Raw genomic sequence first — 23,026 nt, 5'->3', positions numbered from 1 at the left:
CCATGGGGCACCAGGAATCCACCTGTCTCTCCCTCCCCAGTGCTGGAATTACAAGCACATGCCACCGTGTCTGGCTCTTCACATGGGTTCTGGTATGGCAGGCACAATGCTGACTAAGCCATCTCTCCAGCCCTGGTTATAATTCCTTAAAGACATTGAGCCGTCAGGATAAATGAGGTGCAGAATTACTCTGTTAAACAAACCTGAATGACACTGTGCCAGGCCCCTCCCTTGCCCACCATCCCTGCTTTATGTCACTGTGTGATGTCACCTGCCTCCTCTTTATTTTAGTTTTAGCAGCCAGAGGAGCGACAGGAACAGTTGTGGGCAGGGGCAGAGGGGTCTTGGGAGTAAGCAAAGGAAAGAGAAGGGAAGAGAGGACAAGTGTTAGAGAGGGGGTAGTCTCAGAGTAGGCTTGGGACAGGGTTGAAGAGTCGCGACTAGCCATCTACCTGATCTGCGCTTCGGGGATGATGTCGTCCATCACTACGTAGACCATGGCGCCAGCAGCAAAGGCCAGCGCATAGGGCAGGATGGGCTCGGCCAGCACCACCGCAAATGCTCCAAAGACCCCAGCCAAGGGCTCCACCATGCCGCTCAGCTGTCCATACCTAAGGAGGGTACAGAGACAAGGACCATTGAAGGGAACGGAGACATTGACCCATGCAGACATGCCACTTGCCCAGACTGTTGATCCCACCCCAGAAGACAGACGTGTATGGTGGGCGTCTTGCTGGCCATGTTCTAAGAAGCAGCTCCTTGTCCGGCTTTCCATGATGTCATTACAGTGGCTTTGCACCCTTATTTCCTTTGGATCTTTAAGCTGCCTACGTTGTCTTTGACAATGACAATCTGATTGGGATGTAACTGGTATCCCACGTACTATCCACCATGTAGCCATTGGTTTTTTAGTGTGTTTACAAGGGGACCTCACCATCAATTCCAACGTTTTTACCCCTGAAAGAAGCCTATGGCCATTGGCAGCCATGTCCTGTTTCTTTCTGCTCCCAGCCCATCACCATGAATCTCTCCATTGTTTTTCTTTATATATGTTTGCTGCCTCTGGATATTTCCTATACACAGAATCATATATTTTTTTGGGGGGGGAGGCTTATTTCAACTAGCATAATGTTTTCAAGGTGCATCCTCACTGTAGTATGTATCTTTCTCTTTTTTAAAAAAAGTTTGGAGTGTGTGTGTGTGTGAATGTAAGTGTGTGGTATGTGTGCATGTGTGTGTTATATGTGGGGTGTGTGTATGTGTCTGTGTTTGCTTGTGTGTGTATGTGTGTGGTATGTGTGCACGTGTGTTGTATGTGATGTGTGTGTGTGGTGTATATGTGAATGTATGTGTGCATGTGTGTGTTATATGTGGGGTGTATGTGTGTGGTATGTATGCATGTGTGTGTTATATGTGGTGTGTGTCTGTTATGTGATGTGTGTGTGTGTGTGTGTGTGTGTGTGTGTGTGCCAGAGAGGATGTGTGTGCCTGTTCTATTACTGTTTCATTCCCTTGAGACACGCTTTCTCACTGAAGCTATGCATGGAGCCAACAATCCCCAGTGACCCTCTTGTGCCTGAGCAACACTGGGGTTACAGGCATACATGGTCACATCTGGCTTTTTACATGAATACTGAGGATTCAAACTCTGATCTTCATGCTTGTATAGCAAGTCCCCTCTGCACTGAGTTAATCGTGCCAGCCTATGGAGCAGAATGCATCTTCCTAAGGATGAGAACCAGTCACTGTTTGGCTGTAGAACATGTTATTGGTCTGCTCATGTTTGCTGCCCATGTTGATAAAACACTGACTAGGAATGGTCTTGGTGTGTCCAGTTGTTGTAAGCATGTTTGGGGGTTTAGGCTGTAACTGTACTCTTATATGGCAGAAGCGGGCCTACCTGGGCATTTCTGCGTTGACAGTATGTTCTCTACTCTCCACCCCTAGAACCGCCATCTTGGCTTCAGATGAGATTCCTCCTTTGAAGGAATTCCTTTATTTGAGCTAGCAAGAGGAGGTATGCACTGCTTCAGACCAAATGAGCTCTGATCAAAGCAGCAACACGGAAGAATGAGCATTGAGGATGGCAAGGGCAAGAGAAAAGCCAGGGCCCTGTAGACAGAAGACACCTGCTACAGGCACACCGCTAACAGGCCAAGGGATGGGTCCCCCTTCTTGAAGTGGGTGCTTAGTAAGGTGCATAGCCTCTGAGATTCAGTCCTCCCCCAGAAGAAGGGCAAGTTGTATGAACTGTGAGATCCCAGTCCCTCTCTGGCTAGGAGCAAAAGTGGGCATGGGTAGACACCCTGCTGTTGCTGTAGAATCTTTTACAGTAGATACTGCAGCCTGTTTCATGTTTTCATGGACAACCAGCAGGACAGACAGCCCTCTGGTCTATAGACAAGAAGGCCTTGTTTCTGGAAAATGTAGCTTTGACGTCAAGCCCAGACGGGAGATTGAGAGGGAGAAAAAAAGCGCTTCACCTTCAGATCTTAGTGCTGACCACAAATCTCTGCACCCCATCCCCTCCTTTCTTCCTGGTGCCTCAACTATCTGAAATGACATCTGTGGCTTTGGTAGATTATGAGAATCTCTAAGGCCACCCACTTCCCTTCTTTCCCAAAGCCTCTATTTGTGGGACTCTAACAGTGGAGAAAGAGATCTGTAGAGAGTGGAAACACGATCATTTAAGGACACGTACAAACTTGCAAGCCACAGGGCCTCGTACAATGGAAGGCATTTTTAAATTGTCCCTATTAGCAGTCTATGTGAGCGCTGTGATCTTACGTTGTAGACCAGCCATTGTTTTAGTAAAGTAATGTGCGAGACCCATATCCCAAGTGGGGACATATGAGAGCTCATGTAATGACTCCCTGGGCCAGGTACTAACAAGATGATCCTTAGCAGAGGACACCGTGACATTCATAGGAGACATATTAGGGGGGAAGTGCCCAGTGCTGATAGCTATGGGTTGCTATCCACAGAGGCCTTTGCAAAGGGACATAGCCACTCAAGCTGGTCACGTAAAGGTCAAAGGTCAAGAGATGACCTTGTTTCTTGGGGTCTCCTCTGTGGGAACAATATTTACCCACATTTGTGGTGTATTTCCAGAGCCCAGCAACTGGCTTCCAACATGGCTTTTTCAACATGCACTTGACCCTGCCAAAGGGAGTTCACACTGAGTAGTTTATAGCCCATGCAACTTTCTTCTGACCCAATGGGCTGGTACACTCACCAGAAAGCTTTCCAGGTAGAGAAGCCTGCTCCACGCAGAGGAAGGCTGACAGCCAGGCCCTCTGGGAAATTTTGGATCCCAATTCCAATGGCCAGATTCCTGCAAAACCAAGAAGGTACAAGATCTAGTTAGCACAGCTTAAAGTCATCTTAGAGAGGAATTGCTTTGGTCAGACTAGCCTGTAGGCAATATTTCCGGGGGATACCTTAATAGTCAATTGATTAGAAGGTCCCAGTCCACTGTGGGTGGCACCATTCCCTGGGAAGACGGTCCGGAGCTATATAGGAAAGCTAGCTAAGGATGGGCCTGTGAGCAAGCCAGCAAGCAGAGTTCCTTCATGGTCTCTGCTTTAAGTTTTTGATTGGTTTTCTATTCTGACTTCACTCAGTGATGGCATGTAATCTGTAAGCTGAAATAGGCCATTTTCTCTCCTAAGTTGCTCTCGGTCAGAATGTTTGAATCGTAGTAATAGAGAGAAAATTAGAAAAATGACATGTAAAAAGTCCTGTCTGAAATCATGTACCCATCAAAAAGTGGGGGCCTGTTAAGTCTTGAAGCTCTTCTTGTTGTCAAGGAGTCAGGCATGGCTCTGTGTGGAGGATAAAGTGAGAAAGAGGACCCACATGTAGGCAGTAGCATCATCGGAAGGAGTAACATCTTCCTCCTTGTTACCCTCCTGTCCTGAGTCCCTGGTCACACTCTGTCTTTAGTATGCTATAGTGCAGCAAAGAACATGCTGGCTCCAAGTCAGGATGGCGCAAGTTCTGCCACCATATTGATACAGAAGTTTATGTCAATATGTCTATGTACAACATGGAGATACTGGCCTCCACCTTGAGGGATGATCATGTTGACAGGACAACCTAACAATGCCTGAAAGGCTCTTGACACAGAGAGACAGTTTGTGCCCTTGAGTTCCTGTTTCCTATAGTTCAGAGATGGGCGTAGCTCATTTTATCCAGAAGGCACATGAAAACCGGTACAAGGAAGTAAAGACACAGAACCTGAAGGTGACACGGATGTGGCTCCAGGCTCAGGTTTCCCATGGACTCTTGCTGCATTTCTCTGGGCTTGGATGGTGTTCACTGTGACAGCCTCTGGCTTTCTGCCTCTGCAGGACACTAGGGGCTTGTGTTGTGCACCTGAGTCAAAGGCTAGGGACCTGTCTTTGAGCGACTGCTTTGTGTAGAAGCCAGAGATTAAGAGAGAATAGGAATAGGTAGGCACACAGGTAATACATAACTGATCAAGGGAGATGGGACACATGCATGATTATAATTCATAATGTGCACACATGAACCCTCATGCTAACTTGCAAAGAAAGGAGACATGCCACACAGGAGGGAATGGGGCCATCCTGAAGGCAACATAATGGTAATTTGAGACTACCTCCCTGGACAAGACTCTGCCTTGGTTGGACAGGTCCTAGAGGTAGTGCCTCCAAGGAGGGCCCTTCTGACAAAAGAGCTTCAAGGGCATCAACTAGCAATGCTGGCCTAGGGTGTGAAGGAGTCGTGGGTGGACTAGAGAGAAAAGAGGACCAGTCACCTCATGCTTAGCTTTTTGGTCAATTGACTACTGTCTGTCCACTTTGTTCATAGTAGAAATTTGCCCCTCAGCTCTGGACAGATACAGGGGGTATGGGGTGCAGACTAGCAGCTGGGCCTACCCTGCCTTTACTGGTCACTCCATCCTTGCCCCTGGGCTCCCAGGAAAAGAACACGATTTTCTGCCTTGAGAGCCCACCAGGCCAGCTGTGGCCTGGGCCCTCTGGACTGAATTCCAGCAAAGAGCACCACAGACAACACTCGATATTAAATATCAAATCTCTGCTTTGTTTGAGGGCTTCATCTCATACCATATTTGCCTTCACTCCCTGTCACCACATATGTCCGTGCATTTCACATGGGGCTCAATGACCCTTTACCCTGGGACCATTTCAAGAGTCTCTTAGACAAAGACTGACCCTACCAGAATTGAACTTATAAACATTTAGCTGGCATGCACTCCGTTTAGTTAAGTCATATCTTTGAATCCTTGGTCCCTAGCTGGTGGAACTATTGGGATAGACTAAGAGATGTGACCTTGTTGGAGGAGGTGTGTCACGGGGGACGGGGGTGGGGGGCAGGCTTCAAGGCTTCAAAGGATTAGTGCCATTCCCAGTACACACTCTGCCTCCTGCTTTCAGTTTGAGATCTGAGCTCCAAGCTGTTCCTACAGCCATGCCTTTACTCCGCCATCATGAACTCTAATAAGTCCAATTAAATGCTTTCTTCAGTAAGTCACCTTGGTCATTGCAGCAACAGAGAAGAAACTAATGTAAAAGTCTTATTGGTTCTTGATTAGGATAGAAGACCCTATACTTCTGTTCTAAACAACCACAGAAAGAACTACAGTTTGTTCTAGAAGCTTCTATCAGTTTTATGTCCAAAAAGACCCTGAGCTCCTATTCCAGGAAGGGGAAACACCAGGCATACATTTCTTTTTGAAGAAGCGCATCTCAAGAATAAGTTCTTGCCAATGTCTTTGTATTCCCTGCTGTCTGCTCTATAGCCAGTGGCAGCACCAGTCTATATTCACCATCATCCCTTGCCTCACCCCAAATGATGGTCAAATAAGACCAGTTTCCTTGACCTGTTACAGAGCCCGGTGCTAAGGATGCTAAGGACTGTTTTTTTCCCCGAAGAGATCAACCTAGGGGGTCAAGCTATGTCCAATGTCTCTTCTCTGACATGGAGGCAGGGCTTGGTGGCTGGCTAATGGTCTACTGTTAGTATCCACCCTTCCATACACACAGGCAAGGAACGTGACCTATCCTAGGCATGTGCACGGAGCCACCAACCCAGTGTCAGGTCTAAAGTGATGCTTCCTGTCCAAAGTCCTGCTGTCCACCAGGCAGGTTGGGGAAGCCTCCTCCACATCCTGCCCTGGAGCTGAGCTCTGATAAGCAGTACAGAAACTCCATTCTTCCATCCCTGGCAAGCCTCGTTGTCACTGCCCCGCCCTGGCCCTGGCACAAGGTTTATAGCCGCAACCCAAGATCCTGCCAGGTCTTTCTCTGCAGGGCAATGCTTTGCTATATGATCAGAAAGTCTATCCTGAACATTCCTGGGCTCCTGAGACCATGGTGCTGGCTGAAACTACAACCTCTCTGCCTTCTCTCCTTCCTCATGACCCTTTTAAACTCAGCTCTCCTTTATGTGCATGCACACACACACACACACACACACACACACACACACACACATGCATGCACACACAGCCAGCTGTGTTCCCATTTCCAGCTGTACATTGTGTTAGTTTCTCATTGAAGTCACAAAATACTTAATATGAATACATTAGGAAGGAAGGGAGGGAGGGAGGAAGAAGGGAAGGATGAAGGAGGGAAGGAGGGAGGGAAGGGAAAGGAGAAAGGAAGGATGGATTTGATTTACTTTGGCTCACAGTTTGAAGCATTTAGTCTGTGGTCACCTTGCTCCATTGTTTTGTTGTTGTTGTTGTTTGTTTGTTTGTTTGTTTTTGGTTTTTCGAGACAGGGTTTCTCTGTGTAGCCCTGGCTGTCCTGGAACTCACTCTGTAGACCAGGCTGGCCTCGAACTCAGAAATCCGCCTGCCTCTGCCTCCCAAGTGCTGGGATTAAAGGCGTGCGCCACTACCGCCCAGCCACCTTGCTCCATTGTGTCTGCTCATAGGAAGAGTATCCCAACAGGGAGCACAGGGCAGAGCAAAGCTGTTCATGTGACATGAAGGACGTAGAGAGATGCAAAGGAAGGGCCTGGGACAAGAGACAACCTCCAAGGACATGTCTCTAGTGATCTATTTCTAACTAGGTCCCAACCCTGTGAGTATGTATCAGCTGGCCCAGACACCATTAAATTATGAACCCATCAGTAATGACAATGACAGGTCAGAGCCATTACAACCGGATCATATCTCAATGACTGGATTGATCATCTGGGGGCAAAGCCTTCAGTGTCTGAGTCTTTAGGAGAAACTCAACATCCACTCTCAACATCCACAGCACAACAGATGCCAGATGGGCAAGGAAGGCACCGGATGGATGGGGTCTTCCTCTCTTCTCCATCATCAGCATCAGCTCTTGGGTGTGGTTTGGATCCACAGCTCTCAGAACCAGTTCTCCAGTCTAGTTACCAGGGAGCTTTACCAGAGGCCTCTGCCTGGGACAGCTCTGCAGACTGATGAGTTATGGGACCTGCTCCTGCAAGGTGTGACGGAAACGCTCTGCTTGAGCATCAACAGCCGATGACCAACATCAGCAGCAAGGGTGAGGATGAAGGCAGCGGTGGAGGCCATCTCCATTTCGAGAGCCTGCGCTCTGATGTCTTGATCACCAGCGCAGGCTGGGAGCCACGGACACCAGGAGCCACTGTGAGTGCGTGGGGGCTCCACAGACTGGGTGTCTGCTCTACATAGAATCTGACTTGGGAGGCCCTGGAGGGGGTTCTGGGAACAAGGGCAGGACCAGCAAAGCAACACTGGATACAATGGCAGAATTCTTGAGCTGGTAGAAACACAAGGACTAATGAACATCAAGGAGAGAGAGAGAGAGAGAGAGAGAGAGAGAGAGAGAGAGAGAGACAGACAGACAGACAGACAGACAGAGACACAGAGACAGAGAGAGATAGAGGGACAGAGAGAGAAAGGAGGAAAGAAAGGGAGGGAGGGAGGGAGGGGAAAGAGGGAAAGAAGGAAGGAGACAGGGAAGGCTCAGCTGTCAGGGAAGCTCTTCAGAGGATAAACTCTGAGCTACCCGCTGGTTGTGCTGGCAGGGATGGCTCTAGACAGTGAGAGGAGAATGTGTGTGCCTAACATAACATAGAACCAACAGCTCCGAGAAGGCCTCCCCATAGTCTTTTGTACAGCCATCCATGACTTCTGACCCAACCATGCACTCTACAATGGCATTCCTGGGCAGATAGGCGTGGCTGACCTCCTTCCTTGCAGCTTGGGGAAGGCAGAGCTGAAATGGGAAGGTTTCCTTTCCAGGAGCAGCTACGAGATTCCAAGCAGTATTTATTCAAAAGGGCACCGGGCACGCATGGGATGACACACAAACCTAACCCCACTGCCACACCCTTCAGCGCCAAGCAAGTTTCCTGTTGCTGGGTTTTCCCAACACCAAGATATGGTAGTAGAATGTGGGAATAGTATGTCCCTTTCCTGACCAGGGGAACTGACCAGAGGGCCAGGAAAAGGTTTATAGGACAGGGTTACTGGCAACTGGGGCAGGTAAGCGGCTCCCAGGAAGCCAGGCTGCAATCACAGGGGCAGGAGCAGCCCCTGAGGAGGCCCCTCCTGGGAAAGGTGAGCCAAGGGTCTGTGTGAAAGGGCTGCCACTCATCAGAGCTGGCTTTGGCTTGAGTGTTCAAATTTCTGCTTTCCTTTTCCTGGGGAGTCAGAGTTTCCCAGGGCAGACCAGACCCAGAGGAATGGCTACTGAGGTTTTTTTTTTTTTTTTTTTTTTTTTTTTTTTTTTTTTTTTTTTTTTTTTTTCTTTTTTCTTTTTGGAGGGGGGAGACAGAGGACTTGGCACTACCAAACCTAGGACTGCCCCAGGACACCTTGGGGGTGAGCCGGTTACCTTGCAAGGACTGATGGCAGAGACAAGTCCCAGGGGAGGGATTTTTATCTGCTGTGGAGAAGGAATATAACATCTTGGAAGGGGAGCAGATACTTAAAACAGATAAGCCTGGGGCTGAGGGCGGAGCTCAGTTTAGATAGTGCTTATCCAGCATGCAGAAGGCTCTGGGTTAGACTCCCAGTGCAAAGTAAACCTGGGTGAATAAATGTCCATAATCTTAGCGCTTAGGAGGTGGAAGCTGGGGGATGGGAAGTATAGCCCCGCCCCCAGCCATCTCCCTCTAGACAGCCAGCTCCTTAAAATCCTCAATGGCCTGAGGATGCCTCAGCGATTCTTGTAGGCTGCTGTCTCCACCCGTGGGTGAGTGACAATACAGGCTAACCAGGCACTGCTGCAGGGACTTAAGTGGTAGTAGCAGTGGCAGAGGGAGATGGATACTATGTTCCAGGGCTGGGCTGGTTACAAAGAAACAATTTAGGCTGTGTGGGGCCAGGAGGCTGCTGGGAACCCACAGGGGTGGGAAGAATGGATGGGGCTAGGGAAGGAGCTGGGCTCAGCAGACGGAGCAGCCAGGTCCCTGCGAGGTGCCATGGAGGTGCAGGCAGAGTCAAGGGTGCCCATTCACAGACCGGGCCTCTTCTGTCTGGATCCAAGGGTGGAAGAAACAGTCCCCAGCTGGTCTCTGTTATTCCTTGATCTGAAGCCTGGTGGAGGTGCAGAGGCAATGGCCTGGGTCCTTCCAGGTTGCCAGCTAAAGAATGGCCTCCTTCCCTTTTCGTCAAAGGCTGTTCGTCCCAAGAAGCTGGCCAGCACTTGGGCTTTTCCTTAAAAACCTAGGGGCAGCCTGGCTCTCCTCCCCAGCCTCCCAACGGCTGCCTTCCTACCTATCCGCCATGTTTTTCTCAGGCTAGCCTCACCTCTCATAGCTACAAGTCAGAGAACTTGGGTGGCAAGGACCCACAAATAGGACCTCACTTGATGCCTTCACCGTCACAGTAGAAAACGGAGATGCCTTTGGAGGCCATGTGATCTGTAAGGAGCCAGATACATGCGGGTGGGAGCCTGTGCAGGTTATTGCTGATAGTGAGATGGGCAGGGTCTAGAATCACTTAGGCGACAGTTCTCTGAGCATGTCTCTGAGGGAGTCTGTAAGATCGGCTTGGCTGTGTTGGGAAGCATTCCTCTACAGGCTGCAGATCCCGACGAAATAAAAAATGAGAAAATGAGCAAGTGCCTGGTTCATGGCATTCTGCTCCCTGACTATGGATACGATGTGATGTGACCAGATGCCTCAAGCTCCTGTGCCCCTGTGTCCCCACCCCACCCACCCCACCCCTACCCACCTACTCAGGATGGACTATCTTCTCTCAAACTGTGAGCCAAAATAACCCTGTCTTCCCCTAGGTTGTTTTTATTAGGTACTGTTGCTACAGCAACGAGAAAATCAATTACTACAGAGTCCCAGAGACTGTGACCCAGCACCAGCCACTGCTTCATCTGTAAAGTGGTGAAGAACTTCTTCCATAGTGTCCTTGCGTGGATGGGAGTTAGTTACTTTAAGCTCCCAGGCTGGAGGCCACGTAAGGAATGGCCTTACACAGGTTCTGGTCCATTCTGGTGACTTGGAAAAGCAGTGTGGGGAATTTTTTTCAATAGCTCTTCTTCCTTTTGGCGTGTGGATCTCATAGTGGGGACTCCTTACATGCTAACACTACCCAAGGCTTCCATAAGACGCAGTGCTGAGCTGGGCTCTCAGAATCCCTTGGCCACTGACATTACAGTGGTGGAGGTGGGAAAGGGGCTGGGCTCACTTACAAACATTGAGGCATGGCTGCACAATCTTCTGGTCGGTGCTGGGGGACCTCCCATGTTGGTCCCCTAATCACAGCATGGCCAGGCGGGGCTCTCCTCCTGAGTGACCAAACCTAAGTCACATGATGCTCGGGAGCAAAAGAATCCACTGGCAAACAATTGCCACACATCTCAGAAGCCTGGCAGTGGCCAGAAGGGAGGTAACACAGGGGGTGGATCCAGAAACTTCATGGACAAAGTGACACTCAGGACTTTGAAGAAACGGGGTAGTTCTAATATAGTGGGAGACAGAAAGGAGGTTCGGCCAGGAAGAAGTGAGCTGACCCAATAGGGCAACACAAATCTTCCCCTCCCACCAAGTCAAAGCCTACAACACTACCTATGGTGATGAGCCTCAAAGCCTGTCTCTCCTGGACACCTACCCTCTATGACACTGTCTTACCACACTCCAGTGGTTTTAAAAAGAAAACCCAAGTGCTAAGTAGCCCAGCCCAAGCCGAGGGCTCTTTGAAGGCCAAAGGCAAGGGACTGTATCTTAGTGGTCAGCATCCTATTTCTGGGAGGCAGACCCTTGTGCTGAGTGACTTGCCCAGAAGGTATATATTTGGGAGTGGGTATTCCTTGAAATCCATTTATTGACCACTACACTTGGACATTTTGCTTAAGACCATCTCAGGCCTTGAGCTCGGCGCAGCTTCCAACATGAGACAACACAGGATAAACACCAGGAGACACGCAGAGAGTCATGTGCACCCTGCTGCAACAGCCTGCAGCTGAAACAAGCTTCTGTCTTTGATTACCATGCCCATTAGACAGAGCCTGAGGTCCTCTGGCAAGAAAAACAAAAGATAATCTCTCCTGGATGTAGTGTGGCTACATGCTGGACGCTGTTGGAAGTGTTTTACATGTAGCAGAAGTTGTACGCCTCCCCCCCCCCAAGTGGCCTCTCAAGTGTCTCTGTCATCATCCCATTCCACAGGTAGGGAAGTAGATATGTGTGACGAAGCTGGGTGACTGGTCCTCAGGATTACTAGGCTGCAGTATACACTGGGTCTTGTTAGCTTCCTGCAGACCTACCCATTGGTCCATCACAGAGAGAAGTAGTTACCTGGCTCCAATCCCCAACAGAGAAGCAGGAACTGCCTTACACCTTCTGAGCTCATCACGTGATGTTCCAGTGACTTGAGAGCAGGGTGGGGATGTTTTCAATGGCTCTTCATTCTTTTGGGGATTTTTATTTTTTAGAGGCAAAGAAAGTTTTGTGTGTGTATCTGTGTGTATATGTACATAAGTATGTGTATATGTATATATGTGTTTATATGGTTGTGCATGTGCTGGTGAGTGACAGTATTCATAGAAACACCACAGTTTCAGGCATCCTATTGAAAAATGTTTTAATTACTATGTTTTTCCATTTCTTTTTGGAAGCAAACAACGTGTGTGAATGCATACACACGTGTACCTCTGTGTGTGTGTGTGTGTGTATGTGTGTGAGTGAGTGTGTATGTGTATATGCATTTGAGTGTGTATGGGGAGGAGGGGGGCATTGCATTTCTGTCCATGTGAATGTGAAGACCAGAGACTGACATCACTTACTTTCCTACCCCATTATCTTATATTCTAAAAATATTTAAAGTGTATGTATACATGGTACATACATGTTTGTGTATGTGAGGGTGTACATATGCCATAGCACATATGTGGAGGTCAGAGCACAACCTCAGGTGTCAGTCCTAGCTGTCCTCCTTGTTTTGGAGTCAGGGTCTCTTATTTGATGTTGCACTATGCACTGCAGGATGCCTGGCCCAGGAGCTTCCAGGGCATCTCCCTGTCCCCACCTCTCAGATGGAGAGAAGTCTGGGTTACAGACACAGACAGAGATGTGGACTCCGACACAGACCAGCCACAACATCACATGACTTCTGAGGATCTGCGCTCAGGTCATCAGGCTTGGTAGCAAGTGCTTCTCCTCACTGAGTCCTCTTCACACTTTTTTTTTTTTTTTTTTTTTTTTTTTTTTGAGACAAGGCTTCTCACTGAACCCAGAGCTCACTGATTTGATTAGACTGGATGGCCAGCAAGCCTCCAGGACCCTTTAATGCCCATGTCCCCAGTGCTGGGATCACAGATACCACATGCCAGGTGCCTATGGATACATCTGTCTTTGTGTTTTTTTTTTTTAAACATGGCTTCTGGTGACCAAATTTGGATTCTAATGCTTGTATAGAATTTTACCGACCAAGATATCCCCCAGCCCTTAGGCATCTTGGGAAGAGCTAGGCTAAGCAGAGCTGAAGGCTCTGGGGAGCTTCACTGTGGGGAGGCAATGCCTGGGGCTGGATTTGTAAGGACATCAAGTGAGAATCACCAGCCCTCTTCTCCTAGGTCCCAAGACACTGGCCACTCTCCACCATCATCTAGGTTCAAGTCTGGGGGCGGGGGTCCTTACACATGGCACCCCCCTGGACTCCTGTAGTGGGACCCACAAACATGGATTGTTGTTTAGCCTGGGGTTTAGTTCTGAGCTTGGTGGTGAGGTTTCTATAGGGTATGTGGTGGAGGGGCTTGTGGACTTCTCCACAAAACTGACAGGGGAGAGGGCCTAGACTTCTCACAGCCTTGATCTCCAGGCTTCGTTCATTCCCTGGCCTGCTGGTGAGGAAAGGAGAAAGGTGTATTTGTGACAAGCCCCACTTCACCCCAGCTTTGGGAGCCTCCCAGGGGCAACGAGCATGTGTATTCTTGCGTGGCAGGCCCTTACATACTGTTTTGATTGTTATCGTCCTGCCCTAAAAGGCCTGATTGTTCGGGCCTGGTGATGACATCACCGGCTTCCCACTCGGGCAGCCTGTCAAGGTGTTTGATGAGCCTGCAGGTGGGAAGGGGCTGGGTGCTCCCTGCAGGGCTGCGGGTCCCTACCCGCTCAGCAGGGCTGGCTTAGCACGCAAGGGCTCTTCCCCACCCTTCTCTTGCTATTCTGAGAGCCTGTCTGGCTCAGACTCAGATGACCCATCCATTCTGCTAAAGTCTGCTGCCTTCCCCAAAGCGGGCAGGGAAGGGCACCAGGTGGCCAGGCCACAAGGCAGGGTGGTGGCTGAGGAGTGGTTCAGGTCATCCATACACAGCTCTCCTTGTAGACGTGCAGAAAAACAGGTATGCACAGGATTTGTGATCCCAGAGTCAGGCCCTGGGGACTTTGACCTGCTAAGACTACCAGCAAATAAACCCAAGCTTATGCACGCACTGTCTGGATGTGAGGCCACCTCAAGCATTGGTGGATCTTGTACCCAGGAGCTGTGTGCTCACGTGCTCATGGGAAGCCGAGGACCAAGAATGCTCTTAGCCCCAGCAGTGCTAGCTACATGAGCCCCAACCTAGATCCACGCAGACACCCATCCAAACCAGATGAGCAAATAAACCGAGTCTCATTCAAACAATGGAAAAATACATAGCAACGGGAGTGTGCGATTTGCTCTTATAGGTGGGAGGCCTGAGTCATCACACAAAACTGTGAATGAAAGAAATAAGGCAAAAAAAAAAAAAAAAAAAAATACTAAATGTTATTCACAACAATCCAATTTCCACCAAAAAAAAAAAAAAAAAAAAAAAAATTCTCCAATGGGCTCTCTTCTTGACTGATGGCTCTGAGAGAAATCAGGTGCCGTGTTGAAATCACACTCAAGTAGCCATATGAGGAGCCTATATGGTGAGGAGGTAAGGCCTCTTGCCAAAAGCCACGAGAAGGCACCATCTTGGAAGTAGATGTTCCTTCCAGTCCTAGTCAAGCCCTCAGGCCACTTTGACCCTGGCTGATCTATTTACTGCGACCTCTTGAGAGACCCCGGGCTACTCAATAAAACTACCCTCAAGTCCCTAATCCCCAATGCTGGTTAGTTTTAATGGTCAACTTGAGAAAACCTATAATTACCTGGGAAGAGACTCAATGAGAAATTACCTACCCCCATCAGGTTGGTGGGGCCAGCTAGCACCACTGCCTGACGAGATACCCCTGCACCTGCGCAGGCAACAGTTTAAGAGGTGTGAAAGCTAAGAGAAAAAGTGAGCGGGTTGGCCTGTGTGCATTCAGTTTTCTTCCCTCTCGATGATGGGTGTGGTAAGTAGCTTTGAGTTCCTACCTTGATTTCCCTTTCATGATGGTCGTAACTTGGAAATAAAAGCTCAATAAATACTATTTTTATCTTCAAAGTTGCTTTTTGTTGGAAGGCTTTTAATCATAGCCACTAGGATGCCTCCCAAGACCTACAATGCTTGCTGGCTTAAGATGCCAGGTTGTGAAGTGCTCTGTTGAACAGCAGCGAATGCTCGACCTAAAAGCTAGCGTATTTCCCTGTCTCCGGTCTTCATTCCTTTATCTTTCCCAACAGCATTTCTTGCCCACCAACGTACAGTACTAACAGCTCCAATTCTTAATATTCTTCTTCTTCCCCTGCCCAGTCTGGCATCAGGACAAGCAAGGAACCTCTATCTGTCAGCTCACCGAGGGCTCCCAGTACCTCGAAAAGAGCCAGGTGCGTCCATGAAGGAGCCCCATGTCTGATTCCAGTCCCCAAGTCTAAGACAGCTCCCAGCTATAAGGGATGGGTCTGCAAACAGTGCCACATTCTTCCAGGTCTCAATGTCTTTGCCTGTGATGGGGGCAGGTTTAACTGGGCAGCACAGAAGCTCTTTTCCTGGTCCATAGCTTTGTGGCTGCCGTACACGTGTGAGATTGTGGGCTCTTGAGATTCTGGAGGCTGCAGAGATAGATAGGCCTCCCCTTTTGCCAAATCTCATTTTCCGGTTCCAGCACATCTGGTAACCCGCAACACAAAACCCTCTCATTGTGCACATCTAGGCACATCTGGGCAGCATAAACCAATGGCTCCAAGAAGAAACTGGGGGAGGAAAGAAAAACCACCACCAACAACAAAAACCCCGGCTGCTCAGAGAAACTGCAGCAAGGGCCGAATGGGAGAGGCTTGGAGGCACTTTTCTTTTTCCATCTGCAAAACAATTTTCTGGGCACACTCTTAGCGGCTGAATGCTTTGCGTCTGAGCTCCACGAGTTCTCAATAGCCTCTGACAGAAGCCCCTGTCTGTCACACTGCTCTCTCCCTGGATCCTGGCCAATGCAAAACTTAACTGAAAGGGTGTTTGTCCCCTCCTCCTATCCCTTTATTTAGACTAAACCATACCTTCGCTCACCCTTAGGGTATGTGGCCTGAGTTCAAAGACGCAGCCGAACACCACCTGCCCCACCTCCTTTAGATGAAGCAAGTGAACCACTTCAGGGACAATGCAAAGAGAACTAGGCTTTGGGGGGGCTGGTGAGAGAGCCCTGGCAATTACCATGCAGTTAGGCAGTTAGTCTGTGCCCTTCCTTCCTTGCCTGGGAAGGGAACATGGATGGCCCTGGCAGTCTCCTTGTTCGATCACCAGCCTGGGCCCTGAAAATAAACAGGGATAATAAAGGCTCTGCAAATAAACTAAGTTGCAGTACCAGGATGTGAGGGACATGCAGAATGCTTCCTACTAAACCTTTCATACCTGAGGGTGTCATGAGCTTCAAGGTGAAGACACGCTGGAGTGTGGAGTTAGCTGAAGTGCTAACAGAAGACCTTCAATTCAGTGACCTGTGAACCTGTGGATATCAGGGGATGCTTGCAAGGAGAAGGGGGAAGATCTTGGAGTCAGGGTATCTGGCCATCTTGATTCACCCCCAAAGGCTAAGGTGAAATGGTAGAGTCAAGTCCCACCACTGATCCCTCCTTCTCTGACTCTCATTAGAGCTCAGGGCCACGTGAGGGTAGTGGGGGTGGCTGAGTACAATGCTGGGGGGGGGGCAGGAGTTTCAAAATGGGGAGAAACCATGGTTTGAGCATGACCTGTCTCCCATAGGCGCATGGGTTGAAATCTTGGTCCCCTGTCTTTTGGAAGGTTAGACACTTTGGCATGTGTCCAGCTGAAGCCCAAAGCATAGAAAATACAGGGCCAAGACTCATTGTGCTGAGTAAAGGAAGAAACTAGGCAAGAAGAAGCTGCAAAGAAACTAAAAACAAAAAACAAAGAGGCCAACAGAACAGGGAACACCCTCTTCCTTGTGTTGTGTATTTTGGGACTTCTAAGAAGCTGGGCCCTCGGGGCATTGTCACTGGAAAATGGCTGTTTGTTTAGCTTCCTAGGATGGCCAGGAAAGAGCGAATGCAGGGTACAAGGCAGGTGTTAACAATGTGTTTGTCTCCTTGTTTCCCAACTAGCCTGGAATGTCCGTGCCAATGGGGTGGGTGGGAAACAACACGAGCCAGGAGGTTGGGTGTCTGCTGTTTTGCACATGCTAAGGGTACCAAGATGGTGGATGAAACACTTTTCCCATAATCACACGGTGCTGACTGCAGGGCCCCTGGGTCATTCAGACACAGCAAGGAACACCAACACTACCTTCTGCAGCCAGGCATTTCACTGTGAGCCCCTGCCCCATCCTGGCCCCAACACTGAGCTACAAATCATCTAGTTTTTCTCTGGCAATAGATTATTTGGGAAATGTCACCAACCCATTATACAGAGGAAGAAAAGTGAGGCTTTACAGAGGGTGCAATTTCCCTCCTAATTCGCTAAGATAGAAACGCGCATCAGGACTGCTGAGGGCTCCATTTGCTCTGCCCACCATCCTCATAATAACTGAAGCACAGCCAGAAGGTGGAGGTGCTCACATTTAATCCCAGCGCTCGGGAGGCAGAAGCAGATGGATCTCTGTGAGTTCAAGGCCAGCCTGGTCTACAGAGTGAGTTCTAGGACAGCCAGGGCTACACAGAGAAACCCTGTCTTTAAAAAAACAACAACAAAATAAAAACAACAATATGATGCAAAGTAAAGGGTGGATCTTGCTGAAATCTCTCTATGGAGGGGTGGCTTGCAATTATTAACTCTAGCTCATGCCCTAAAGCTATCAATAAGAGATCTGTGTGCAATGAACATTAATCTAAAGGAGAATATGCCAAGGAAAAAGAGGCCCCTGATATTTTAACATGACTCAGGGCTTCTCTTGGGTGCCCAGTTGTCTTTCTCTCTTGTCCCAATCAGTAACCAGATGGCAGAAGAGTGCCCTGTCTGCCATGGTTTGGGCATGACTGGATAAAGTGGACGGCCCTAGGAGGGTGTGCCCAAGGAACAAATCCAGCGTGGGATGGAGACACCGTACAATAAGCTAATCTCTGAAGCTTTTGCTAGTCAATCCCCACAGCCCTGGGGATTTTTAAACACTGTGCACTGGAACACCAGCTGGAGTGGGGTTCATGAGAGACCTGGGAGAGGTAACTGGACATGGGTAAAAGGAGAGAAATAGGAGATTCAAGGTTATGGCTTAAATATGAAATATTCCCCCTACAGCCTCATGTGTTGACTGCTTAATCACCCATTGGTTGCACTAATTTAGAAAGTTCTGGAAACTTTAAAGGGTGAGGCCTAACTGATGGCAGAAAGTCAATGGGTGGCAGGTCCTGAGAGTTCCCTTGTCTCTGGTCCTTCGTTCTTTCTTTCTCTACTTCTTGTCACCCATAAGATGGAGAACCTCCACCGCCCCATGTGTCTGCCCCCAGGATATCAGTCCCAGTGAATGGGACAAGGCAACTGAACTCCCCGAGGCTGGAGACCAAAATAAATCCCTCCTCCTTTTAAACTGTTTATGTCGGGGACTGTGGGCACAGAGACAGAAAAGCCGCCTGACATGGCTATGAAGGGACATGGAAAGAGAAGTAATGGGACTTGAGTCTGGAAAACACACCATCAGCTGCCTGGTTCCCTTGTGGGGATATGGCATTCAGGGTACTTTAACTCATGGCTGAGATCTAAGGAGAGCTGTGTCATATTGGATGGGGCGTTTACAGTGATAGCTACACATGGATAATTCTAGAGCAGGGAGTTGTGATGGTCACGTGGTAGCCATGTGGTGGTCACGTGGTAGCCATGTGGTGGTCACGTGGTAGCCATGTGGTGGTGATGATCAAGGTGGTAGGGGTGGAGTGGGGTGATGGGGAGGTGGTGGGGGAGGCGTAGAGCATGCCCCCCAAATGTTGTGTAAAAATTGTTTTCCTTCACCTCTGATTGGTTAGTGAAGTGAGGATCAGCCAATAGCTGGGAAGGAGAAGAGAATAGGGCAGGACTTTTGATCCCAGTCTGGGGAGGTCCCAAGGAAAAAATAAGGGTCTCAGGAAGAGAGAAGAAGGTGTGGAGAGACCTTGTGGATGGACCAGGAGGATTCACCATGAGGTCACGATGAGAGAGCAGCCATGAGGACACACATGGATCAGAGGTAGCCAGGGCAAGACCCAGATGTAGGTAAAGGACCACGTGGCTGGGTATTAGCAGCATAGCCGGGTTAGAATAACTCAGAATCTGCCCAGCTTAAGTGTTTACAGCTTGTTAATAAAAATACAGAGTCTCTGGGCCATTTATTCAGGAGCTAAAATAGGCCAAAGCGGGCATACAAACGCCCTGGAGTTATTTGGAAGCAAAGAAAACCCCCAACAATTACGGTATTTTGTTCCGGCAACAAGAGAAAAGCAGCTAGCACCCCAGGATTACCATGCTGGGATCACAGAGCGGAAAATATCTTCACTACTTCCTCTCTGACCCACGTCATTGGTTTTTTTACTTAGAGACTTCTAAAACAATAATTCACAAACTTAGTCACCCTCCAAATATTTAGTAGATGTGCCTACTCAATTCCTGGCATCTAACTTTTCAAAAACCCCTTTGGTTTCACACCGAGACAAGGGACTGAGCTAGACACTTTACATATCAAACTAGATCTGGCCTCCAGGTTCTCCCAGCATCCCTCAGTCCCTACGTGGCATACCCTGCCCCCAACCTTGAACTTTTCAGCCCAGGGCTGGGCTGCCCTTCCCCCAGAGGCCCCTTCCTATATAATCCAGACATTTTGGGTGCTCACTCTCTCTTCCTCTGGATCCCCTTCCCTCTTCCCTCCTCCTCCTCTTCCTCTCCCTGAGTGCTCTTTATATCTTTTTCTTCCCCCTCCCCCTTTCCGGCATGGCACCTCCCCTGGCCTCAATCTTTGGGGCCAGTGAACTCGCCCCGGCCCCGCCTCCAGAGCAGCTTCCCAATAAATTTGCCTTTAGTATAATCTAATCTGGTTTGGCTTGAATTGGCTTATTTCTCTGGCAGAGGAGAAGTAACCTATCAGCATTATGCTGAGATACCCTTAGAAATATGTAAAAACAGTCTTAGGCTTTTCCACAGTCCTCTTGCACATGCTCTGCCATTAACAATGTACGTCTCCCTAACCATGGTGCCAACAGGAGGTGGGGGGCGGCAGGGATGGTGCCCACACACCACCACCACCACCCAGCCACAGGCTTGCTCAGTGGAAAAAAGTGACGACACATGACCATTCCTTGGTATGGTAAAGGGAAAGACTTTCGTTGTGGATGTGAGAGAGAGAACAGCCAGAGGCATCAGGAGAGAGAAGGAAGTACACTGAACATGGCCAGGAATATCTGAGACAGACAGACAGAGAGAGAGAGAGAGAGAGAGAGAGAGAGAGAGAGAGAGAGAGAGAGAGAGAGAGGAGAGGAGGGGGAGGGGGGAGGGGGAGGGGAAGGGGAAGGGGAGGGGGAGAGGGAGAGAGAGAGAGATTAGCAGGGGACAGAGAATAGAGGGAGAAGCAGGAGCTGGGCAGGAAAAGTCAGAATAGCTGGGGTTAGAGCAATGAGCAACTGTGGGGTGGGGCTTTAGGAAAGGGAGGGGGAGAGGTGGGCTGTGATGCTAGCGTGGGTTTGAAATGTGTAGCAGCCGCTTGTGATATCAGCCAGTCCTTTCTGCTAGAGGTAAGACAAATGGCTCCTTTTGGTGGAGGAGAACCAGCTTCCCAGCTCCTGAGGGATGCTGGCTCTTTTCTAACCGCCAGAAATCCTCCTGTGTCCAGGTTAAACTCGTTTCTGGAAATTTGAACTGTCGTCTGGAGTTTGCAGAATTGGAATTTTCTTTGGACTGGACTCCCAGGATCCTTCTGTCTTGCTTGCCAGCAGCCTATACCACCACACCTAGCTTTTAGGGGTGGGTTCTGAACTCACGTCCCCATGCTTGCGGGCAAGCATTTGATACTGAGGCATCTTACCAGCAATATAAATAGTTTTTAAAACTAACTTTAGGATTGATTTCTTGAGATAAGGGCTCACATACCAGGCTGACTTGGAATTTATTGTATAGCCCAAGCAGGCTTTGAAGTCATGACACACCCCCTGCCTCAGCCTCCAGAGTGCTATGATTGTGTGTACAAGCCACCTCGCTTGGCTATCATAAAACACATTTTAGTAGCATTTACTAAATGCTACTTACAGTGGTGTGAAACCATCACCACAGTTCTAGAAAAGTCTAGTTATGGTTCTAGAACATTCTCACCTCCACAACTTCTGCCCCCATCCCATTCATCAGGCGCTGGCTACTCTCCATCTTCTATTCATCTTAGCCCCTGAAACCCACCACTGTGCTTTTTCCTCTGCCTATTCGCTCACTCTGTATGGCATGTTGATGAAACCGTACATGGCCACAAGCATCTTCCATAATAACTTCACTCACCCTGATGCTACTTCAAGCCTTTTTAGAGGCAATATGCCATTGCGTGTATAAGCTACGTTATCCATCCCTCCATCGATGGGACATCTGTGTTGTTTCTGCCTCCTGGCTGCTGTCAAAGTGCCTCGTGAGCAGTTAAGAATGCATCTTTGTTTGGTCACCTGTTTCCAATCATGCCCAGTCTCTTCTGAGGAGGGAAATGCCAGAGTCCCATTTTCAGGATTCCACGTTTGTCTCAGGACTGAACGGCTGAGTGCCATTTAAGTGAGGGGATCATGTGGTTAGGAATGTGCTCAGAGGCGTCTGCAATGCTTTGTGTGGATCAAGGTTGGAAGAAGGCATTGGTGGCCAATGGTGGGGGCTAGTCCTGCTGAGAGAGAAGTCAGTGATGGACATGCTAGCACCAGAGGTAAGGAACCACCTTCCTGCTGCTGTGTTCATGGGTTGAAAACAGCCAGTGAGTCACAGAAGGTGAGGCTAGCTAGTCCAGGGGATGCTGAACTCACTCTCAGGAGGGCCACAAAAAGCTCATGGATCTCCCCCAGAGTTCTTCCAGGCTCTCTTAGCTGAACCCCCCTACCATATCTGAGGAGTCTTTGTGTCTAAACACTGCCTGGGACTGTGGTCACCACTCATCTTGATCTTCTCTCCAACCAGGAGCTGACATCCTCTGGGGAAGCCTGTCCCCCAGAGTCTTCATTATCATTAGCCTTATTATTTACATAACTGTTTCTCTTAGTAAGAGACAGTCTTGGGTCAAAGTTTAAACCATCCAAGTTTGATCAGAATAGCCCCAATCCAAGAACATGTTCTTCTTTAAAACCAAACCAAACCAATAAAATTCACAACAACAACCAAAGATAAAGTAGAAGCCGCATGTCTGTTCTGTCCTCTCAGTTCAGATGTAGGGAATCTTCATCCCTGAGAACCTGTTACCCAGTCTTTAAATGAGCTGTTTCATTTTATAAAATCACATAAAGACGACTCCAGAAAGACCCTAGACCCCCCCCCCCAACTGAAAATGCATTGTCTTATAGCCAAGTAACTATGGCTTCTGAAGAGGGCTTTGCTTCCTAAGGAACGTTCTTGGGTTCACTCTACACTCTGCTGTGCCTCCTGTAGTTTAAGGCAAAAGACTTTGGGTGACGCCCCCCTCCCCCCAACACAAAGTACCAACAGATCCCATTTAACAGAAGGGAAGAGGGATGGACTACAAGCGGATGACATTTATGCTTCTGTGGAAGCAAGAAGAAACAGTGCTATGCTTTGCTCTGGGCTTGATGCTCCAATTCCTTGGGGCTTATGTATCAGAGTTTAATTGCAGGCCAGATGTGTTCTCCTGGAGATCGGGTCCTTAAAAAACACCTGGCATCCCCAGGGCCGGCTGTCACTTCCTTTTTTCTAGGGAAGCCTAGCCTGGGACTTCTCTTGGGTAGCTTCTTCCTGACACACCCTTTTAATCCCACCCATCTGACTTCTACAGGCAGAGAGCCTCTTGAGCCCCAGAGTCTAGATTTCTAAGCTTGGGGTTTGCTTTGGAGGGTGGACAAGCACCATGACTCACAGGACAGGTTTCCTGTTCTTCTTGGGTCCCCAGAGAACCACGGGGCAATTTCTCTAAGTCTGCTAACAGCTTGCCATGACCTATGCCGTCTCCAAAAGTGAGTTTGCTGGGCTGGCTTGATAGCTCATGAGTCAGAGCTGGGTACTTCAACCCAGTCCTGGCTCAACAAGCATTGGGGCTGGATATGCCTGACGTTAGCCTGAGGACATCCCGATGTCCAGCG

At 49.0% G+C, this 23,026-nt stretch overlaps 1 protein-coding gene across 5 annotated transcripts in view; it reads right to left on the bottom strand.

Moving 5' to 3' along the window:
• Slc39a11 (solute carrier family 39 member 11) overlaps positions 1 to 23,026 on the bottom strand; it is a 416,239-nt gene that overhangs the window by 2,176 nt on the left and 391,037 nt on the right. For all 5 annotated transcript variants that reach the window (XM_034504930.2, XM_034504929.2, XM_034504931.2 and 2 more), the window contains 2 exons: positions 3,236 to 3,334; positions 453 to 611 (listed from right to left, as the gene is read on the bottom strand). In XM_034504930.2, the coding sequence (XP_034360821.1) occupies positions 453 to 611; positions 3,236 to 3,334 (258 nt within the window). The remainder of the gene's footprint in view (positions 1 to 452; positions 612 to 3,235; positions 3,335 to 23,026) is intronic.

This window comes from Arvicanthis niloticus, chromosome 6 (assembly GCF_011762505.2).
Source record: "Arvicanthis niloticus isolate mArvNil1 chromosome 6, mArvNil1.pat.X, whole genome shotgun sequence".
NCBI classification, from domain to species: domain Eukaryota; kingdom Metazoa; phylum Chordata; class Mammalia; order Rodentia; family Muridae; genus Arvicanthis; species Arvicanthis niloticus.
The sequence above is the reverse complement of the archived record's forward strand: the minus strand, read 5'-3'. Positions and strand labels throughout refer to the sequence as shown.